The 20,134-nt window shown below is 36.3% G+C and overlaps 1 protein-coding gene across 6 annotated transcripts in view; it reads left to right on the top strand.

The window, feature by feature from the left end:
• The window catches only part of LOC126248562 (neuropathy target esterase sws), a 228,076-nt gene that overhangs the window by 122,361 nt on the left and 85,581 nt on the right, over positions 1 to 20,134 (top strand). For all 6 annotated transcript variants that reach the window (XR_007545508.1, XR_007545507.1, XM_049949654.1 and 3 more), the window contains exons 15-17: positions 1,255 to 1,411; positions 4,937 to 5,083; positions 19,830 to 20,062. Coding sequence is in view for 4 of the 6 variants with exons in the window: in XM_049949654.1 (XP_049805611.1) it covers positions 1,255 to 1,411; positions 4,937 to 5,083; positions 19,830 to 20,062 (537 nt within the window). In the remaining 2 variants the exon portion in view is untranslated. The remainder of the gene's footprint in view (positions 1 to 1,254; positions 1,412 to 4,936; positions 5,084 to 19,829; positions 20,063 to 20,134) is intronic.

The raw sequence follows: 20,134 nt of genomic DNA, 5'->3' as shown, positions 1-20,134 counted from the left end.
ACTAGATTCCTGTAAAGATATGCCTGAGAAGGAAACTGACTTGATTGTTCAGGTCAGTGTGACTAACGGTTTCACTGATATGGCAATTAGGAGGATTGGAAGCAAAAATTTTCATAAAGTAGAGAAGAAAGTTGTAGTTAACAAGGAGACTGAAAAGTATATTTTGTTGTCATACTAAGGGTCCATGGCAGATCAGATACCAGATGTCTTACACAAATCTATGTTGGTTTATTAAACCTGCACAATTGCATTGAGTTTTACTGTTGACTTTCTTGCACAGAAAAGAAAAAAAGCCAATCGTTTTAATTAACTTTTCATAAGATGTGGTGGCCTATACTTAGATTATGAACAAATCGTACTGAATGTGGTGCTATATGATGTTGTTGTAAATGGAATGCCTTGTACTGTTGTACAATTCACTTTCATATGCATTAGTGCTGATTGAGCTTTTATTATTTTTATAACTTTTCCGTTTTACATGTCATCAAAATTGCTACCCTCTTCAAAATTGCTACCCTCTTGTGACACCAGCTTACGTTATCGCTCCATTAGCGGTGCCTTGACATCATAACTGTAGTCAGCTACTGGTTAGGTCTAATTCTTGTATACAACAGCACATGTTTTACTTGACATTTGTACGGATATTATTCAACATTCTTGTCAATGCATATTATGATCTTAGATGGTATATAATTATGTTCTTCAAAATTGTGTGCAGTTAATTTCATTTGATATTTATGTAAACTCATTTCTTTGGTAAAGCTGTATTGTGTGATATCATTATTTGCACTTCTCTTTATTATTTGTTACCAGGTCATCTGATGATGGGCGATGCCCGAAACGTGTCGTGAACCAATAAAGGATTCAATGCCGTCTGGACCTATATTAGTTGTGCGACTTACCATTATTTTTAAATTCACTTTCATAGTTACCAAATTCAATAAATAAGTGCTGTAATTGATGTTTGATGCATAACTGTCAATCCGTGCAAATTTTTCAAATAATAATTAGTTATGTAGGTGTTGGTAGTGAACTGCTGACAGTTATATCAGGTCATTCATTTAGTATACCAATCATGTCACACATTTTGAAATATAAGAATGTTCTGCATGAAGAGTTCTTTTTTAACAGTGTGTTACAACACTGTAATAATATCATAAATCTAAAACATTTCCAATTATGTTATTAATTTGCCAATTTACTATCCTCTTCATTAGTTGTAGACATTTTTAAAAACAGGAATGTTTCTTTCAGGTTGAGATGGTGACACATACCCCTCGAGGCACAACAGTTATGGCTGTTCGTGATTCTGAATTGGCAAAACTTCCTGAAGGACTTTTCAATGCAATTAAACTGAAGTATCCTGTTGTTGTAACAAGACTGATTCATCTGCTAGGGCACAGAATACTGGGTAAATATCTTTATACACACTTATTACTTTTCTTGATTTGTGAAGTTTACTTGCTATTGTGTACTTTTTTGCATGCTAATGTGTCCATTCATAGGCTCATCACCAAACAATAGTGTGTAATTGAATGTTTCATTTGTATGATAATTCTTAATGATGTCGGGATGAGGAATCAGTCACCTTTCTTACCTTTAGTTGCCTTTTTTAACATTGTCATCTTTTTCGACATTTTCCTTTAAAAGAAAGTAAGCTGCTTACTATTGTTTCCAAGTTGCTGTATTCATGTTCATTTATTTTACTTTTTATACTGCTCAAATGAAAGTAGTAGATAAATTCTAATGTGAGGGGCTTCTGAAGTTTGAGATTGATTGTTTCTTTTTGATTTTTTTGAGTAATTTTTTTTTTATTATTTTGTGCAGCTGTTATTAGCATCAAATATTTCTCTATTACAACTGCTTCTGATTTTGTAAACTGTCTTCTAATTTTGCTGTAGTAACAAAGCTGCTGCTGTGATACTCTGTTCAATTTCGAAAATAAACTTTTAAAATGGAGAAAATGCAAAGACAGACAGTTTGGAAAGCAAAGTATCTGCCTGGGGAAGAGCTAAGTAGCGGGTGGGGAGGGGGGGAGAGGAAATGAACTGTTTTGCAGTGTGTGTTCTTGATCTGTTAATTTTGAGACAAAAGGTTTTCAAACAGTTTTTAGCCACTCACTCTCAACAAAACATAAGTGTAACTTTCAAATTAAATGTGGCTCTCATCAGTTACATGTACGAAACTCTGATCTGAGTTTCCTGCATGTAACTGATGTGAGCCTCAAAGTTCGGCTTGTACACCAACAATAGGGATGGTAAGTACCAAGCATAGTTCCACCACCACTGAATTGATGTGGACAATGAAATAGGTGATTTTAAATTTGTCTATGGGTGCATCAAATAATATTTGTAACATTTTTAAGAAGAGGTTTCGTGGTAGTATTCCTGAACATTTTTCGCTTCCGTCTGAGAAAATAAGACACCTAATGACAAGCACTACATTTCCAGAAACATATGTTAGAAGAAACATGTTCATCTTATTACACATTGAATTTGAATGAAACTACCAGTGTTAAAGATTACATTTTTGTCTGAGAGTTAGTGTCGCATAACAATGAATCACCTAAGAACTTTCTCTATCAGCAAATAAGATAGTGAAACATTACATCAGAAGTTGTGTGAAGCACATTCTGAAGCCAACCTGTCTCTAAATAAATGCCGTATGTTGGGATCAAATGACCCTAACCTCAATAAAAAAGTGTTTAGGCTTTTAGATAGTGATATCCAGGAGACACAAGACAGACATAGAAGTTGCAACAAACATACAGTGTGTAATACCAGGGTCAAGGCTTTGGAGTGTTTAGGTGAAGGAGCATGTAAATTTCTGGTCCGTATTTGCCATTAGTTTGACGGTTAGCCTGTTTGCTGGGAAGAATTTGAAGGAATTTGTGTGTAAGTTTAATATTCTGTATCGCAAGGTTTTGAAACGTACAACCATAAGGTGGCTTACTTTAGCAACTTCACCTAACAGGTTCTGGAACGGAGGGATAGTATTTGATCTTACTTTCTTAAGCATATACCTTTAAAAAATAATTCTGCTACTGTACAGCCCAAATCTTACAATGCCATTGTAAATGCTTTTAAAAAACCTTCAATGGAAGCTGAACTTCATTTTTGTACAGGTCTATTCAGTAGGTTCACACAATGTTTTCAAATCCAAGCACCTTTGATTCACAAATTGCATACAGAAGTAGAAAACATAATTCAAACCTTTTTGGCTTGTATGTTTGTTGTGCCAGCGATCAACAACAAACTTTAGTTAGACACAAGTATGTATGTAATTAACATGGTTTGCACGCTATCACAGAATACACCATTTTTTTTCTGTTTGAATGATTTCAGAATGGGTTCTGAAACCTGAAACTGGTCATAATTTAAATAAAAAGAACTGAATTTTGCAACTTTGGCTGTCTTCTCCATGAAACTTTTTGGCTTGTGTTTTGAGGGTTTTTGCTTTGAGAAAAACTGTGAATATTTGAAGTTCCTCGCAATGAACTCTTCACATTGGATAATCTGCTTCCTCTTGTACAACAAGCTTTTAACAGGCAAGTAAGCGAAGAGCTTAGTAAACTGGAAGGGCAGGAGAATGCTCAAAAACATTACATGGAAGCCCAAGCATGTGATGGAAAAGAAGTGCTTATGAAGTATCTCACTGAAAAGTTTTAGGGTTTTAGACCTCAGGGAAAGAATAAAGAGCAGAAACTACAGTAACATGTTAAAAGTTGCAAAAATGATGCCATTTGATGTCTGACAAGATTACTTATCAGATGAATGGAAGGTTTTACAGCTGGAAAAGATGACACAGCTTTAGATAACAGGGATATTGACAATTACTGACAACCGCACACCTCAAAAAGAGTCTCACCATCCATAGAGTTAAAGTATCAAAATGTTTTAAAATTGTTAAGGCTTCTCTTACATTTAATTTTATGAAATTGGCATGACTACATGTCACATCTTGAATTCCCTTATATTACCCCATGGAAATGTGGACACAGAAGTAAGATATTCCATTTTGACACACATAGTAGGAGAAGACAAAACGACAGGGACTGATAATTTTTTATACAGTGTTTGACTGTGAGGGGTGCTTTTGAAAGTACCCCCATTTTCTTTCTTGTGCCCTTTGACTTTCAGCTCATTAGGTACAGACAGCCAGAACATGCAAATTATACTGCTTATAAGGAAGAATGTCAAAAGAAAAGAAAACATGAATTAGAAGAAAACAAAAGGAGCCACCATGGCTTGTCACTCTTTGATGTATTTTTACATTCACATCACAAATTATTTTGCAAATATGCCCATATGCTGATCATTTAAGAGTTAAGAAAGAAAGAAAAGAAAAGAAAAGAAAAGAAAAGAAAAGATTTACTGTTGTGAGTTAGTAATTCTTGCCCACCACATTTTACGCATTACAATAATAGAAATTCTTCTACGGAATATGAGGAATTGTGAAGGAGGATCTTTTTCAGTTTGTTTTCAAATTTTACTTGGCTGTCTGTCAGACATTTTATATCACAGGGAAAGTGATCAAAAATTTTGATTGCAGCATTGCACACTCCTTTTTGCGCTAAAGTCAATCTTAATGGGGCATAATGAATGTCACTTTTTTCTTCTTGTATTGTAATTATGTACACTGCAGTGGATTATTTACAGCAAACTTTGTGAGGGAATAAATATATTGTGAAGCAGTTGTCAAAATGCCTAACTCCTTAAACAACAATATTAGGAAAAGGATAGATTGTTGTTCACTGTTCAGATGACACATTGAGTTGCAGACAGGCACAACAAAAAGACAGTTACACATCCAGCTTTTGGCCAAAACCTTCTTCAGAATGTTGGTTTTATTGTTATATTGCATTTTATTCTTATTTTGCATGTGATTCCTATGCAAATATAATATCTCTAAATCACGTTTTTCTGACAATTTAAAGGTTCTTGGCAGAGACCACATGGAAGTGTACCTGTTGATAGCCGACCCTCTCATGGAAATTTTTCAACAGTTGCAATAGTTCCAATTTCTGACGATGTTCCTCTTGTGCCTTTCACATATGAACTGTACCATGCATTGCGCAGCATAGGTGAGTTTCAATGAGTGTTCTGTCTGATTGAAAACTTCTTGAATTTTCTTATAAGGTATATATGTGACACTATAGAAGTAATTTTCGTTTTTATTATACAAAAAAAGATTTTAATTTTTTATCTACCTTTGAACTTATTGTATACATGTCTGCTTATAGCAGTTGGAGGTATGTTTAAAAGGACCACTCAAATACTACAGCTGCAATTCATTGTTGTAAGAATGCATTCTGTAAATTGACTATAGGCGAGTAAAAAATAAATAGAAGGTGACCTTTTATTGGCTTTCCAATTGATAGAATTAAACCATATCATTAACTCACTGACTTTCCATTGCATGCAAGCATTTGTGGCATTGATATTAAGTGCTGACTCTAGCTACTGAAGAAGAAATGATATCATATTTAATATTGTGTTATACAGCTTCTCCATGGCTCTCTGATATAGAATTTCAGAAATTTTCTTGGGATTTTCTGCTTATTTATCTCTGGTGGTGGTGGTGGTGGTGGTGGTGGTGGTAATAGCCATGGCCATGGCCATGGTCGTTGTCATCTTCTGTCCAAAGACTGAGGTGATGCAGCTCTCTATACTAGTGTGTCCTGAGCAAGACTCATTGCTAGTCCTGCAGCCATTTGAACCTGGTTACTGTATTTAAGGCTTGTCTCCATTTACAGCCCCCCCCTCCCCTTCTCACACTCTTCCTCCCTTACGAAACTGACAATTCCTTGATGCCTCAGAATGTATCCTTTCAACTCCTCTGCATCTACATACATACTCTGCAAGCTGTCATACAGTGCATGGCGGAGGGTACCTTGTACCACTACTAGTCATTTCATTTCCAGTTCCACTCAAAAAGAGAGCAAAGCAGGAAAATGACTGTCTATTTGTGTTTGTGGTCTTCATGTGAAATGTTCATTGGTGGCAGTAGAAACATTCTTCAGTCAACTTCAAATACTGGTTCTCTAAATTTTCTCAGAAGTGTTTTGCAAAAGAATGTCACCTTCCCTCCAGGGATTCCCATTTGAGTTCACAAAGAATCTCCATAACAATCATGTATAGACTGAACTTACTGGTAACAAATCTAGCAGCCTGCGTCATCAGCAAGCAGCCGTAGACTGCTGCTCACCCTGTCCGTCAGCTCTTTTATGTATACAGAGAATAAGAGCTGTCCTATCACACATATTTGGGGCACTCTTGACAATACCCGTATCTCCGATGAACACTCATTGTCTGGGACAATGAACCATGTTCTATTACTTAAGAAATCTTCGAGCCACTCACATATCAGTGAAATTATTCTGTATGATCAGGACTATGCTCACAGAATCTGTCTATTGGCCTTCATCAATGATTCACAGGATATTGTGAGAGAAAAAAACAAGCTGAGTTTCACATGAGGAGTTCTTTCTAACTCCATGCTAATTTGTTGACACAAGCTTTCCCATCTCAAGGAAATTTATTATATTCAGCCTGAGAATATGTTCAAGAATTCTGCAGCAAACTGATGTTAAGGATATTGGTCTGTAATTTTGTGGTGGCCCCATTCTTTTACCCTTCTTATATATAGGAGTCAGTTGTGCTTTTTTTCTAGTTGCTTGGGACTTTATACTGGGTGAGACAGTCACGATAAATACAAGTTACATAAGGCCCAATGCTGTAGAAAGCTCTGTGAAACTGAATTTGAATTTGATCTGAATCTTGAGATTCATTTGTTTTCAGCTCTTTCAGTTGCTTTTCTATGCAAGGGATGCCTATTTCTCTGTCCTCCATACAGGAGTCTGTGCAATGATGAATTGGAAATATTTTGTACAATCCTCCTTTGTCAATGATTTCTTAAACAGGAAATTTAAAACATCAGCTTTCCTTTTGCTGTTCTCTGTTGCCACACCAGATTGGTCAAAGAGTAACTGGATAAAAGCCTTTGACCTGCTTAGCAATTTTATGTAGGACCAGGATTTACTAGGGTTCTCGGCAAGGTCTTTACTGAGTTAGGACTGTGATAGTTTCTGTAGGCTTCACACATTGTTCCTTTTACAGAAATACCAATTTCTACTAACATTTGCCTCTCATCATTTATGCATCCTTTTATGAAGTGATGTCTTCAGGCAGTCAAGTTATGCAGTCATTTTGTTTTTTCCCAAATTTGATTCTGTGTCTTCTCATTGGTTATTCAGTTTACCCATCTACTCTTTTGCATTCTTTTGTAGCGCCACATTCAGAAAGTGTCTATTCTCTTCTTATGTAAACTGTTTATCATCCATATTTCACTTCTGTACAAGACAAAATACCCCCAGAAAGGAGTTCCTAATGTTTACGTACATGAGGATGTGATGAAAAGTAAAAAGCTTTCTAAATAAAATAAATGGTATTAACATTCTATAGATTTATTCTTCATGTCTGCATATTTATTTCTCAATATTGTCATTCTGGTGATGAACTCATTCCTCCCAATGAGAGACCAGTTTGTTGATACCATTACTGTTCAGCGTTTGACTTTGTTGATGGAGCCACAACGTCCCCTCTGCTTGCTGCACCATTTCATCATTCTCAGAATGAAGTACTTGAATGTGTTCTTTAAGTTTTGGAAACAGATGGAAATTGGATGGGACCAAGTCGGGGCTCTATGGAGGATGATTGACGACAGTGAACCCAAGACATCGGATTGTTGCAGATGATGCAGCTCTCATGTGCAGTCTGGCATCATCATGCTGAAGGATAGGGTGCCCCATATGTGGATGAACTCTTTGAATCCAAAACTTGGCTGCAGCATTCTGTTTCTCATGCACAGACATAGTTACATTGCACATCACCACATTACAGGCTAAAATTTGGAGCCCTCTAGCAGTGACATGTAGACATGTTGAATAAAGACATAGAATGGTAATAACATTTGTTTTATTTAAAAACCTTTAAGAGTTTTCACATAAAAAAAATTCAGGAGCATTACTTTGCAGCACGCCCTCGTATATTTGGTGCTAACAAATTGTCTTTTTTCAGAAATGCTTTTCTTACTATTGCCAGTCTACATTTTATATCCTCTCAAGTTTGAGCATCATCGGTTGTTCTGTTGCCCATTTAGTGTCTCATTTCCTAATCTGATTCACTGAGCATCACCTTATTGGACAACATTCAATCACCCTTCCTAAACTTAATTTGATGCTCATCTTACAACCTGCTTTCAAGGTACTGTTCATTCTGTTCAACAGATCTTCCAAGTCCTTAGCTGTGTCTGTATTTCTGTCAGTGTCAATGACAACTCTCAATGTTTTCATTTCTCCTCTCTGACCTTTAATTCCCTTACAGAATTTTTCCTTGGTTTCCTTTATTGCTTGCTTGGAGCACAGGTTTAATAACGATGAGGCTAGGCCACTACTTTGTCTCACTCCTCTCTCAACTACTATCTCCCTTTCATGTCCTTTGACTCATACAATTTCACATCAATTTTTGTACAAATTGTAGGTAGTCTCCCGCTCTGTGTCTTTTGTCCCTGCTACATTCAGAATTTCTAAAAATGTGTTCCACTCAACGGTGTTGAAAGCTTTCTGTAAACTATATAAGCATTGCTTTCCACTTCTTTTATCTTCTAAGATAAGTCACAGGGTTAGTATTGCTTCACTTGTTCATGTACATATCCGGTACTCTGAACTGATCTGTGACGTCGCTGGTGAGTGAGTAAATATGGGGTTGAGGGGGCTCCTTCAGGTGAATGTTAGATCTCGTATTGGTGCTGTTCTAGCAGCTGCTGTAGGGAGATGGGGTTGTATTTCCAATGCCCTACACCTGAATGGGAGTGTTAAGGACAAATTAGGAAATCTATTAGCAGAAAACATAATGGGGTCCACCAGCACACAAAGGCAAATCTGTGTGGCTGTTGGGGTCAGGTGAGACACTAACTTTAACTCAAATTCAGAATTCAGACAGATAGTATTGAAGGAATGAAATTGGCAGACTCCCAGTTCATCTTACAGTAACAGAGAGAAGGTTAAAATCAACTTGCTTCAACAGAGTGTTAGGGGGATAAAAAATTAAGTAAATGCAGTGTTAATTTGTTTACAGTAACTTAGTAGTCAGAAAGGAATTGATGTGACTTTTCTATCTGAATACTAGACAATCATGGGGATAGAAAATCTGATTAAGTGGTCCTAAGTTAGCCGCATATTAACAGAGATCCAATATGGATAAAGGAGTTATCAAATTCATAAAAAATTAATATAAATATGGAAATGTAGAAACAAGTAGATTCTGTATGGATCAGGATTTAGAAACATGGGCTTGTCTGTCAGTATTAGGAAATATATTATTAGTATTACAGTACACAAGTCTCGACTGGATAATGGGGAAATTTTTTATGAAAAATTTGGATTGTTTATTGTGCTGTTTTAGTCACTTATAAATTACCCTACATGAGCTGCCCAAGATAATAGTACCCTTATTGATAATGTATTCATACATCAAACAGAAGTTGAAGAAATACATGATTGTCCAGTGGTAAATGGATTTTCAGACCACAATGCACAGTTACTCACATAACATAAGTTAGATCAATCTGTGAACAGTTCGAAAACACTCGAGACAACAGCAAGGCTGTTTAATGACAAAACTACTGAAGATTTTAAGGGAAACTTGGAAAATGTTGAGTGGGGTAATATTTACACAGAGCATAATGCTAGCTTTAAATTCAACATATTTTTTTAACAAATTGGTATCAATTTTTGAAAGTAGTTTTCCTAAAAGGTAATTAAATTTAATAATGGGAAGTCTTTAAAGAACCCTTGCATCATAACAGTTATCAGAGGCTCTTCAAAATGAATAACGCACATGTACAAAATAGCCAGAACAACTAATAATCCAAAAATACTTTCATATTATAAACAATACTGTAACACAGTAAGAAAAGTTGTAAAAAAAGTCCAGGGCACATCTTGTCAGATCAGAGAATAAAATCATATCAGTGTGGCATGTTGTTAAAGGAGAGACAGAAAAAGAAGCCATTAAAGATCTCTCTATTTCTGTTAAAACGCACGCGCACGCGCGCGCACACACACACACACACACACACACACACACACACACACACACACACACACACATTTTCTGCATTGAGATAAATTATAGTGTTATGAAACTGAGCAAAGAAGCATCAGTAGAGAAAATAGCAAATGATATTTTTGTGAAACTTATTTACTGGTTATACATTAATGATCTAGCTTTACACTTGGAAAAAAAAACATAGTTCATCCAGATTCTACTGCAAAAAATACCTGTTAGCCTTATACACCAACAAGAAATAAAAACAGGATAGAAAGTTCTAGGTTCTTAGGTGTGCATATTGATGAAACGTGAAGTAGAAAACCCTTTTAGTAAACTTGTTTTCTTTTGTCATTATTCTTATTGGATAATATTGTGGAATGACTCCCAGCTTAGTCAAAAAGTATTCATTGTACAAAAGAATGTAATTAGAATTATGTGTAGGTTTCACCCATATACATCTTGCATGCATATCTTTAAGTGGCTGGAAATACTAACCACAGCCTCACTTATGAAATTCACTTATGAAATGTGTTATTAGTAGTCTATCTGAGTTTGATAGTAAGAGATATTTACTAGAAGGAAAAAAAAAGATATCTGCATTAACCTTTAATAACTCTTAACTGTGGCACAGATTATAGTGAAATACATAGCTCTGAAACTACTTGACAGTCTACCCATGAAAATAAAATGCTTGACTGATATCAAATGTAGATCAAATTTTTTTCTTAACCATTACTTTTATGCAACAGAGGAATTATTTAATACAAATAATTAGACATTTTGCAGAAAAAACTGTAAATGGCCTCTCTCTCTCTCTCTCTCTCTCTCTCTCTCTCTCTCTCTCTCTCTCTCTCTCTCTCTCTCATTTATCATGAATATGATCTATGGAACAATTAACTAAATTTCAGTGTCAAATTCTTCTCGCACTATCGTATCTCCCAGCTCATTTTCACCTACTTACACTTCTTTTTATTTATAATATTGTCTTGAAGTTCATTTCCTTTTTAAGAGTCATTCTGTATATTCCTTCATCCCTTCAGGCATTAATTCAAGCGCTTGATATCAATTCAGCAGCTTCCTACATAACCTAAACTTTGGGATTCCTTTAGATCAGCCTGCCCTGCAACCTACATTCCAAAAATTAATATGAGCATAAAATAAATATTGGCAAGGTTCTGTTCTCTTTCTGTTTGAGCACATTTGACATCATATGCCACTTCATTATTATGTTACAGGATGAAGCAGGTGTCCACTATTGGTAGATTTAGTTAACCCTGTTCCCTTTAAAGTCTGTATTCCCTTTTATCTGCTTGATTTGCTACATTTTTTTAATTTTATTTTTTCCTTTCATCATTCAAATTTAGTATCTCACATTATACAAGGTGTTCAAAAAGTCTTTCCGCAGTGCTGTATAATTGTTAGCCGTGCATGCAATATGATTGTTCGCCTGCTTGGGTTACTTCCCTTCAAATGGACTCTCAAAACATTCCACTGTTTTGTTTATTTCAGCCAGCATCAGTAGTATTGTTGGTGTGTGTCGTTACGTGTTGACGCGAACATTTAAGTTTAGTTTCTTTGTTTGTTGGTTTAGTTTTTGTCACTGTTGAAATGCTAACCATTGAAGAACGTGTGTTTTCAGTCGAACAAGTGTTCAAAGCTGGCGGTAAATACACAGTTTCAGTTCATCAAACATTCAACTCAGTTTTCCCAGAGATAACACTCCCACATCACAATACTGTGCGAGATTTGATTAACAAATTTCAAAGTACAGCTTCAGTGACAGATGCACTGAGAAGTGGTCATCCTAGCGTTTTGTCTAAGGATAAACTACTCAATCTTTCTGATAAAATGTCTGAACTCATGGACAAGTCAGTAAGAAAACTCGCCCAGGAAATTGATGTTAGTGTTGGAACGGTCCACATAGCTGTAAGGAGAAAATTAGAACTTTTCCCATACAAAGTGACAGTCGTGCAAGAACTTAAAAAATACTGATCCTGGCAAGAGACTGCATTATTGTCAATGGTTCAAAAATTTTATTCAACAAAATGGAAGGGATATTCTTAATGAAACGTTTTTCACAGATGAGGTGTGGTTTCATTTATCCGGGTACATGAACTCGCAAAATTCTCATATGTGGAGTACTGCAAATCCATTGTGTATTCATGAGGAACCATTTCATTCTGTGAAAATAGGAGACTGGATTGTAATTTCTAGACGTCGGATTGTGGGTCCCATATTTTTCAACGAAATAATAATGCACAACGATACTGCAGTGATATTCTAGTACTGAATGGTTATTTTCAACAAGATGGTGCAACTGCACATACAGCTTGCGTTTCAATGTCACTGCTTGCTGATGTTTTTGGTGGTCACATAATTTCACAGGGACTTTGGCCTCCACGATCGCCTGATGTAACACCACCTGACTTTTTCTTCTGGGGTGCAGTGAAGGCAACTGTCTATAAAAACCATCCAAAATCCATCGATGAACTGAAAACTGAAATATACACTTTCACTGCTTCTGTTACAGAAGAAATGTTACAGCTTGTGTTTGGAAACATGATTAGACGAATTTAATTGTGTATTCAACAACAGGGGGGGGGGGGGGGGGCTTTCAATGTTTAATGTGAAGATTTGTAAGTAAAAATGAATATTCAATAAATTAATAACTTGTATTTCACTTAGTTTCATTTCGGTATATTCACTGTGGCTTACGGCATGCGCAGCTAGCAATCATACGGCACTGCGGAGAGAATTTTTGAACACCCCATAGAAGGATTTCTGCTGGATCTTGTCATTTTGTCTATTTGATTGCTGCCTTCACTATTTCATCTGTCAAAGCTACCATTCATCTTCTGTTGTATTCCATTCTCATGATTTAGTTAGATGTTGCTTGGTGCTCCCTTTTAAAGTCTCAACAATTCTTTCAATTTACCCATGTCCCATCCCTCTAAGGCAGTACCTTTCTAAAAGTTCTTTAGTTTTAATCTGCAGTTCATAACCAATAAAAAATGGTCAGTCCACATCTGCCCCAGGAAATGTTTTGCAGTTTAAAATACGATTTTGAAATTTCTGTCTTAGAACTGTGTAATCAATCCAGCTTTCTCGCACTTACAGAGTGTTTCACAATTCTTTTTAATGCAGGCTTATAGGGATTGTAGAGGGCACGTAGTGGATGAAGTTTTGCTAAGGAACCCATGTCCAGAAAAACATACCATTTTGGTGTAAAATGAGTTTGAAGATCAGATAACTTTTAAATCTCATGCTTTATGGTACATAAACAAGAGGGACAATGAGCTCTGACCCGTGTTCTCTACAGGAGCCCACAGCATGGGCAATGTTTTGAGTACTTATCGTCATGTACTCTTCTAAGTGATGAAAGCCATCTTTTTTTAAGTCGAGTGTGGAATGTCTGTGGAGCACCAGTCAGCCCTCCTAATTGTGAGTGTACCAATTCTTCACAGCTGTTGTTGTAGTCAAATGAAAATGATATGTGATGTCAAAAGCACAACGGGCTGACAACAGTGCTCTCATCTCAGTGTGTGAATTGTCAAGTGGGAGACTTGAACATGATCTACTCTTCTAACTTATTTTATATCCAAGTGATACATTTCCGGACATTAATTTCTTCTCAAAATTTTATCTACTGAGTCCATTCTTCTACATTAGAAGCCCATAATAGGAATCATGAGACATACTGTGTACAATGGTTGTTTATAATTTTTAAACCAGGTGTTTGCCAGGATTAAAAAGTACTCTATACAAATTTCTACCAAGCACATTACCCTTTCATTCCTATCTCCCAGTCAATGCTACTATTTTTCCTTCTGTTCCTTTTTGTACTGTCAAATATTAGTCCCCCAGTACAGTTAAATTTTGGTTTTTCGTAACTGTCTAAATAATTTTTGTTATCTCATGATAAATTGTTTCAATCTAATCATCATCTTTCAAACTAGTTGGGTTATAACTTGTGCTGCCATGGGGTGTGCTGGCTTCATGACTGTCTTGGCTACGGTGATGTGTTCACTAAACTGGTGATTGTAGCTTTCCCACTTTCCTATCTTCTTGTTCCTTATTAGACCTAACCATACCTCACTAATTCCCACTGTGTCTAATTTCAACCTTGGGAATGTATCTTGCCTATAGTTCTTCAGATGCTGTAAGGAAGTGCACTACTGAAACGTTTTTTGTTGCTGCCATTAATTATCCATACTACCTGCTTGACCAAGTTGCTATCTCGAAAATGCAATGTCTGTACCAGCTGGAAATCTCAAACACCAACTATGACAAAATAAATTCACGTGCTGCTTCATCCGCAGCTCGTGGTCTAGTGGCTAGTGTTGGATCACAGGGTCCTAGGTTCGATTCCCAGACAGGTTGGGGATTTTCTCTGCCCAGGAACTGGGTGCTTGTGTCATCACCACCACCACCACCACCATTTGTGACAGTGGATAGATTGGACTGTGAAAAAGAAATTGGACTGTGAAAATATTGGGACTTTGTACGAGCGCTGATGACCCCACAGTTGAGCGCCCCACAAACCTATCATCATCAACAACAACAACAACAACAACAACAACAACAACATGCTGCTTCTTTATCTTGCTTGTATTTCATCTCCATTATATACATTCCTTTTTTATTTTACTTCAGTGTATGACTTTAACACAGTTCACGGTACAGATTGGTCTTTGAAATTTGCTCTCTGTATGTCCTCTCTGGGTTTCACTTGATAAGCAATGTCATGACCATTGTCATGCCCAGTGACGTTCCATGGTCTGCAGCGAGTCTCGGAGGAGAGACAGTGTTTTCATGGAATAACTACCCTGACAAGCAGGTGTCTCCAAGAACAGGAATCCATGTGCCCATCACCCTGCATTGCAGATACACTGCATCCACTTTCATTCTCATGCATGCATAAGAAGCAGAAAATTTCCTGCACAGTATGCAGCCCAAAAACAAACACTTACTTACTAAAATAACAAGATGCTTGCTCAAGGTCACAACTGCCCTTCATCTGTTAGAGAGATAGTCTGTTTGAGAGATAGAGGGAATAACACATTACTTTCTCCAAAGTGGTAGGTTACCCCTTAACCTATTCATCTCTCATTTTAAATTCTCTAACCTACCACCTGCAACAAAGGATTCAACACTTCAGGTTGTAGAGTGCCTATTTTATTTACCTTGGTGATATTGCCTTCTTGAGTAATTCTTCCCTGGAGATTCAAATGAGGTCTTATTTTAATTTTGGAATGTTTTACCCAAGAGGGTGCTGTCATAATTAAGGTATACAGTAGAGCTACATGTCCTCAGGAAAAATAACAGCAGTAGTTTCCACTGGTTTCCAGCCATCAGTAGTGCGACAACAGAATGGCCATCTTGGGTTATGTTACAAGGCCAGATGACTCTAGACTATTGTCCCTCCAACTACTGAAAAGGCTGCTGCCCCACTCAAGGAACCACAGATAACCCTCTGTTGTGGTTGAAGCATGGAAGCCACCCCACCTTGTAATGGCTGCAGGTACACAGGAGTGGGCTCAGTTTGTTACAGTGTGCAATGTAACTCCTATTGTCCAAACTCTAACTATCCTTATCACCAGTTATCCACATCACTTTAAGGAAAAAGTAATTTGTACTGTATGGCTAAAATTGCTGGTTTTGTTCAAGAGTTATTACAGTACACTGTACATTTATTTATCCTTCTAAAATTAATCTACAGCAAATGTATTAAAAGGTAAAATCATACAGTGAACAATGAATACAGTATGCACATTGTTGTACATGCAATATGCGTAATGTTGTGTTTGTGGTGCCCTACATTCAGTGTGGCCTGCATCAATCTGTCTCATGACCATAATATGTACACTGATTTGTCACTATAGGTTCTGTCTTCTGACTCTTGTTTGTGAGTGTGTTTTAATTTACTGTGTGGCATATGTCTACTAAAAAGAAACAAATTGTCTTTTCGTTGACAGACAAAATAAAAGTCCTTGAACTATTAGACAAAGACATGAGTGGTAAGCAGTTAACCAAGAGGATCAGCATAGGAAAATCAACAATTTCAGACAAAAAAAAAAGTCCTCAGTTTTAAACTTTGTGTCTGCCCTTGAGAATGAAGATGAGAATTCATTGAGAAAAGCAAATAAAACAGCAGAAAACACAGAGCTTGAGGAGGCCGTATTCAAGTGGTTTTTGCAGCAGTGGGCGTTGGGAAACCCTCTTTCAGGGCCGACAGTTTGCAAAAAAAGCAAAACTTTTAGTAAAGAAATTGACAGTTTGTCTTCACTTAAAGCAAGCACTGGCTGGCTATGGAATTTCAGAGCAAGGCATGGTATTCATGAGTTGGATTTATGTTGTAACCCAAAAGCAGCAGAAAATGTTATTAAAAAAATTCAAAACTGAGGCAGAATCTTATGACACCGAATTTTTATACAGTGCAGATGAGACAGGTATTATTTGGAAGGCTTTGCCTGAAATAAGTTAGCTTCTAAAAGGGAAACCAGTGCTCCTGGCCATGAAGTTAGTAAAGACCATGCTGAACTGGGTTAACTCCACAGGAAACCACAAAATACCCCTTCTGTTGATCTGTTGATAAAAAAATTACAAAACCTCTGGGCTTTCAGAAATGTTGAAAAACTGCCTGTCTTTTTACAATAATTGATCAAAGGCAGATGACTACTGCTTTGTTTTGTAAATGGTATGATTCAATTGTCATACCTGAAGTAAAAAAATATGAAAAGGTCGTAGGAGAGAAGGCAGTAAGATTATGATAATACTTCTGGACAGTGATACACCTTATTTTCTTAAACTGACAGAGCACCCATGGCTAGCAGGCAGATCAATACAAGATTGTGTGAACCTCAGTACATAATTTTAAGGGTGGAGAAGGCAGTGTCTTTATCCAAGTATGAAGGCATATAAAAACTCCAGAAAGTAAAGGCAGATTCACACTGGAAATCAGTGTAATGAAATGGAAGGCAACATCACTGCCAAATACTTGTGTGTACATGCTAAACAGAAGCTCAATATGGAATCACTTTATTTAACACAGAACAAAACAGTGAAATTGAGGTTTTGAGATACACTTTGTGGTGCAAAAAGTTGGAATATAGTTTCAGAATTAAGAAACTAGTGGTGTTAAAGTTTATTAATAGCCACAGAAAAATTCATAACATATGTACTTGACAAACTATTTATTATGAAATGCTGAGAATTGAAGCAATAGGAAAATTGCTGTTCAAACACTTCAAAACATTTATTTGCTTGAGAAAATACATACATACATACATACATACATACAAAATAATAATTGGAAGGCAACAAACAGAGCCTTTTAACCTTGTTGAATGTGTATTTTTTCTTTTCAGGTACCAGTTAACATGAAGAAACACTGTATTTCTGTACTTCAGTGGAGCTGAATTTTTCACTGGCAAAAAGAGATTTTTTATGAAAATAGGTTCATCAATTTATGTCCTTGTTTATGCACAGTGTAGCTATTTTGGTCCGGGTATTGGGATACCTAAATTATTTTTCACTCTCTGATCTGTTGCCTCATTTTGTGGAGGAACAGGAAAAATATCAAAGTCCACATGGAGCCTTTACAATGTGTCACAGAAATAGAACAAACAGTAAAATAAATACTAAGAAGACACAAAACCACAAACTCCTCTGTTATAAAATAAGTGAATGTGATGAAAACAGGTTGACTTATGATTTTAGCAGACATCATCACTCTTTCCCCACCATTGTCAATGTCAAAACTTCCTTCCTGAGAAATCCTGATATTGACATCCCTTTCCATTCTGTCCTGTCCCATTCCATTCTGTTTAATACTGCCATTTTAAATTCATTTTGGAATGTTTTGACATTCTGTTCTGTCAAGTGTTTATCAACCTTAAGGCAGCAGTTACAAATTCTTACAAGGGCACACTTTTGGTATAGTGTATTTTGTATTTTTGTGTAGTTTCGAGGCTGACATCCAGATTAGCGGCAGAATGGCTTTTAAAAAGTCAACAAAAATCTCTTTAGGTGTGATGGCACCCCACTTTATCCCCACCATTGAAGTAAGTTGTCCCATCAGAGTCTGTAAAGGACATTGTAACATGGCATGTGACACTCTGTTCTAGTGGAGAAGCTCAGGCTGTGCCATTCCTATCGTTTTATAATTGCACTTCTGCAACCTTTTTATTGAATTTTTCCTTATTGAGGAAGGGAGACAGCTCTCAATTGGATTAAAATTTTTTATTTTCATTTAGGTGATCAAGTGAAAGTGTGGCATCCCCTCCCCCAGCTCTCTCCCTGAAATAGCTTTGAATATGGTTTTGGTTTGTTTGAAGTTGAATGGTTCAGCTTCCTTCAAATCAAGTGTCTGATAGGTACATTGAACATTTGTAGACAATTATGGGGTTCTTTCTTTGGTGTGTTTTGTGCATGCATTAGTGTTTCTTATTTATGCTAAAGCTATATTCATCTATATGAGGAAAATTGAAGTCTTCATGAAAGGTTTTTTTTTTTTGGGGGGGGGGGGGCAGTGGATATCATCCATAAGCACATGTGAAAACAAGCATAATAATAGTTATGACTCTTGGATTATAACGAACGGGCTGAATTTCAATTGCAATAAACTCGTTACATGCAATTTTGTCTACGACTGCATTCAATTGTCTTACGGTGGTTGTACAATCGGAGACACAGATGACATCAGATTTCTAGGACTAGCAGAAGATAGAAACTTTCATCACCCCTTGCAGAAGCTCAGTGCTAGTTTTACAGTTAGAAAATTGTCATTAATCTGCACCTTTGATACCCAGAAACTAGTTTAAATTGCATACTACCATTTCCTGCTACCATATGGGACAACTCTGTTCAGATGCAGAGAATATTATTAGCCCAAAAGCGAGCAACAGTTTTGTTAAATCAGGAAGCTCATTTCGGTTAACTTTTACTAACATTTGCGGGATTTTTACACAGACATTATAGCACATTTATTTGTTTTTGACAACATGAACTTTATTTGAAGAAGGATTAAGCTTTATGTTGCAAACAAGTCATTAACTGTTGTTCAGTAATTATGCAACAGACCACACTGTATATTTTCAGTAGGTTTCCTCAAGAGTTGCAGGCTGTTACTGACAACCCAAACTGGAGAAATTTCTCCACGTGAACTCTTTAATTGTCGCAGGAATAATTTGAGCATAATAATTTTATTATGAGAATATAATTCACAGAAATGAGTGGAACAGTATATTTGCTGTTCATATGTAAGTATTTTCTCTTCTTTATTGTGTTAAGGCATATGTGAATCACTGAAATGATTGAAAAGTGTGAAAAACTGTTCATGTAAAGGGGATTAAGGCTTATTTACCTGTATAGTCCAGTCATCCTACTTTGAATTTTTTTTTTTTTTCCAAATGAATGATAGGATGGTTCCTTGTCAATTATTAGTGTCTTGTAAAATAAAATAAAATTTATTCCTTTAAATTTATTCTTGTTTTAATTGTTGTTCTCATCCTTGAATTTTGTAATTTATTATTTTATTGTCATGAACTTTTTCTTTTAAAATGCTCTTGATATGCATTTTTCCACAACCTGACACAGAAGCCCTACTGAATGACAATAAACAAATAAAATGAGCATTACTGGTAAGAACAGCCTGTTTCATCTTAACCACAAATAAATACAAGGATACTGAAATATATGTGACCTTTTATATTTCAGGTCCTACTTTAAGACTGACATCAGATGTGATTCGGAATTCTCTGGGTCCATCCATTTTGGATCCAAAGAATGACTACAGGTTAACTTCTTGGTGTCTTCAGCAGGAAGACCAGCACAAAATTACACTTTATCAGTGTGACTTCCAGTTTACTCCATGGACTCAACGCTGTGTACGTCAGGCTGACTGCATTCTTATAGTTGGTTTGGCAGAGAAGGAGCCAACAGTGGGAAAGGTAAATATTTTTCATTGTGAAGAAGAAACACACAGTTCATAGGATCTATATTTAATGGAACAAGTAAAGGTA

This window comes from Schistocerca nitens, chromosome 3 (genome assembly GCF_023898315.1).
Source record: "Schistocerca nitens isolate TAMUIC-IGC-003100 chromosome 3, iqSchNite1.1, whole genome shotgun sequence".
In the NCBI taxonomy this organism is placed as follows: domain Eukaryota; kingdom Metazoa; phylum Arthropoda; class Insecta; order Orthoptera; family Acrididae; genus Schistocerca; species Schistocerca nitens.
Note: the sequence above shows the minus strand (reverse complement) of the source record. Positions and strands in the feature narration are given on the sequence as shown.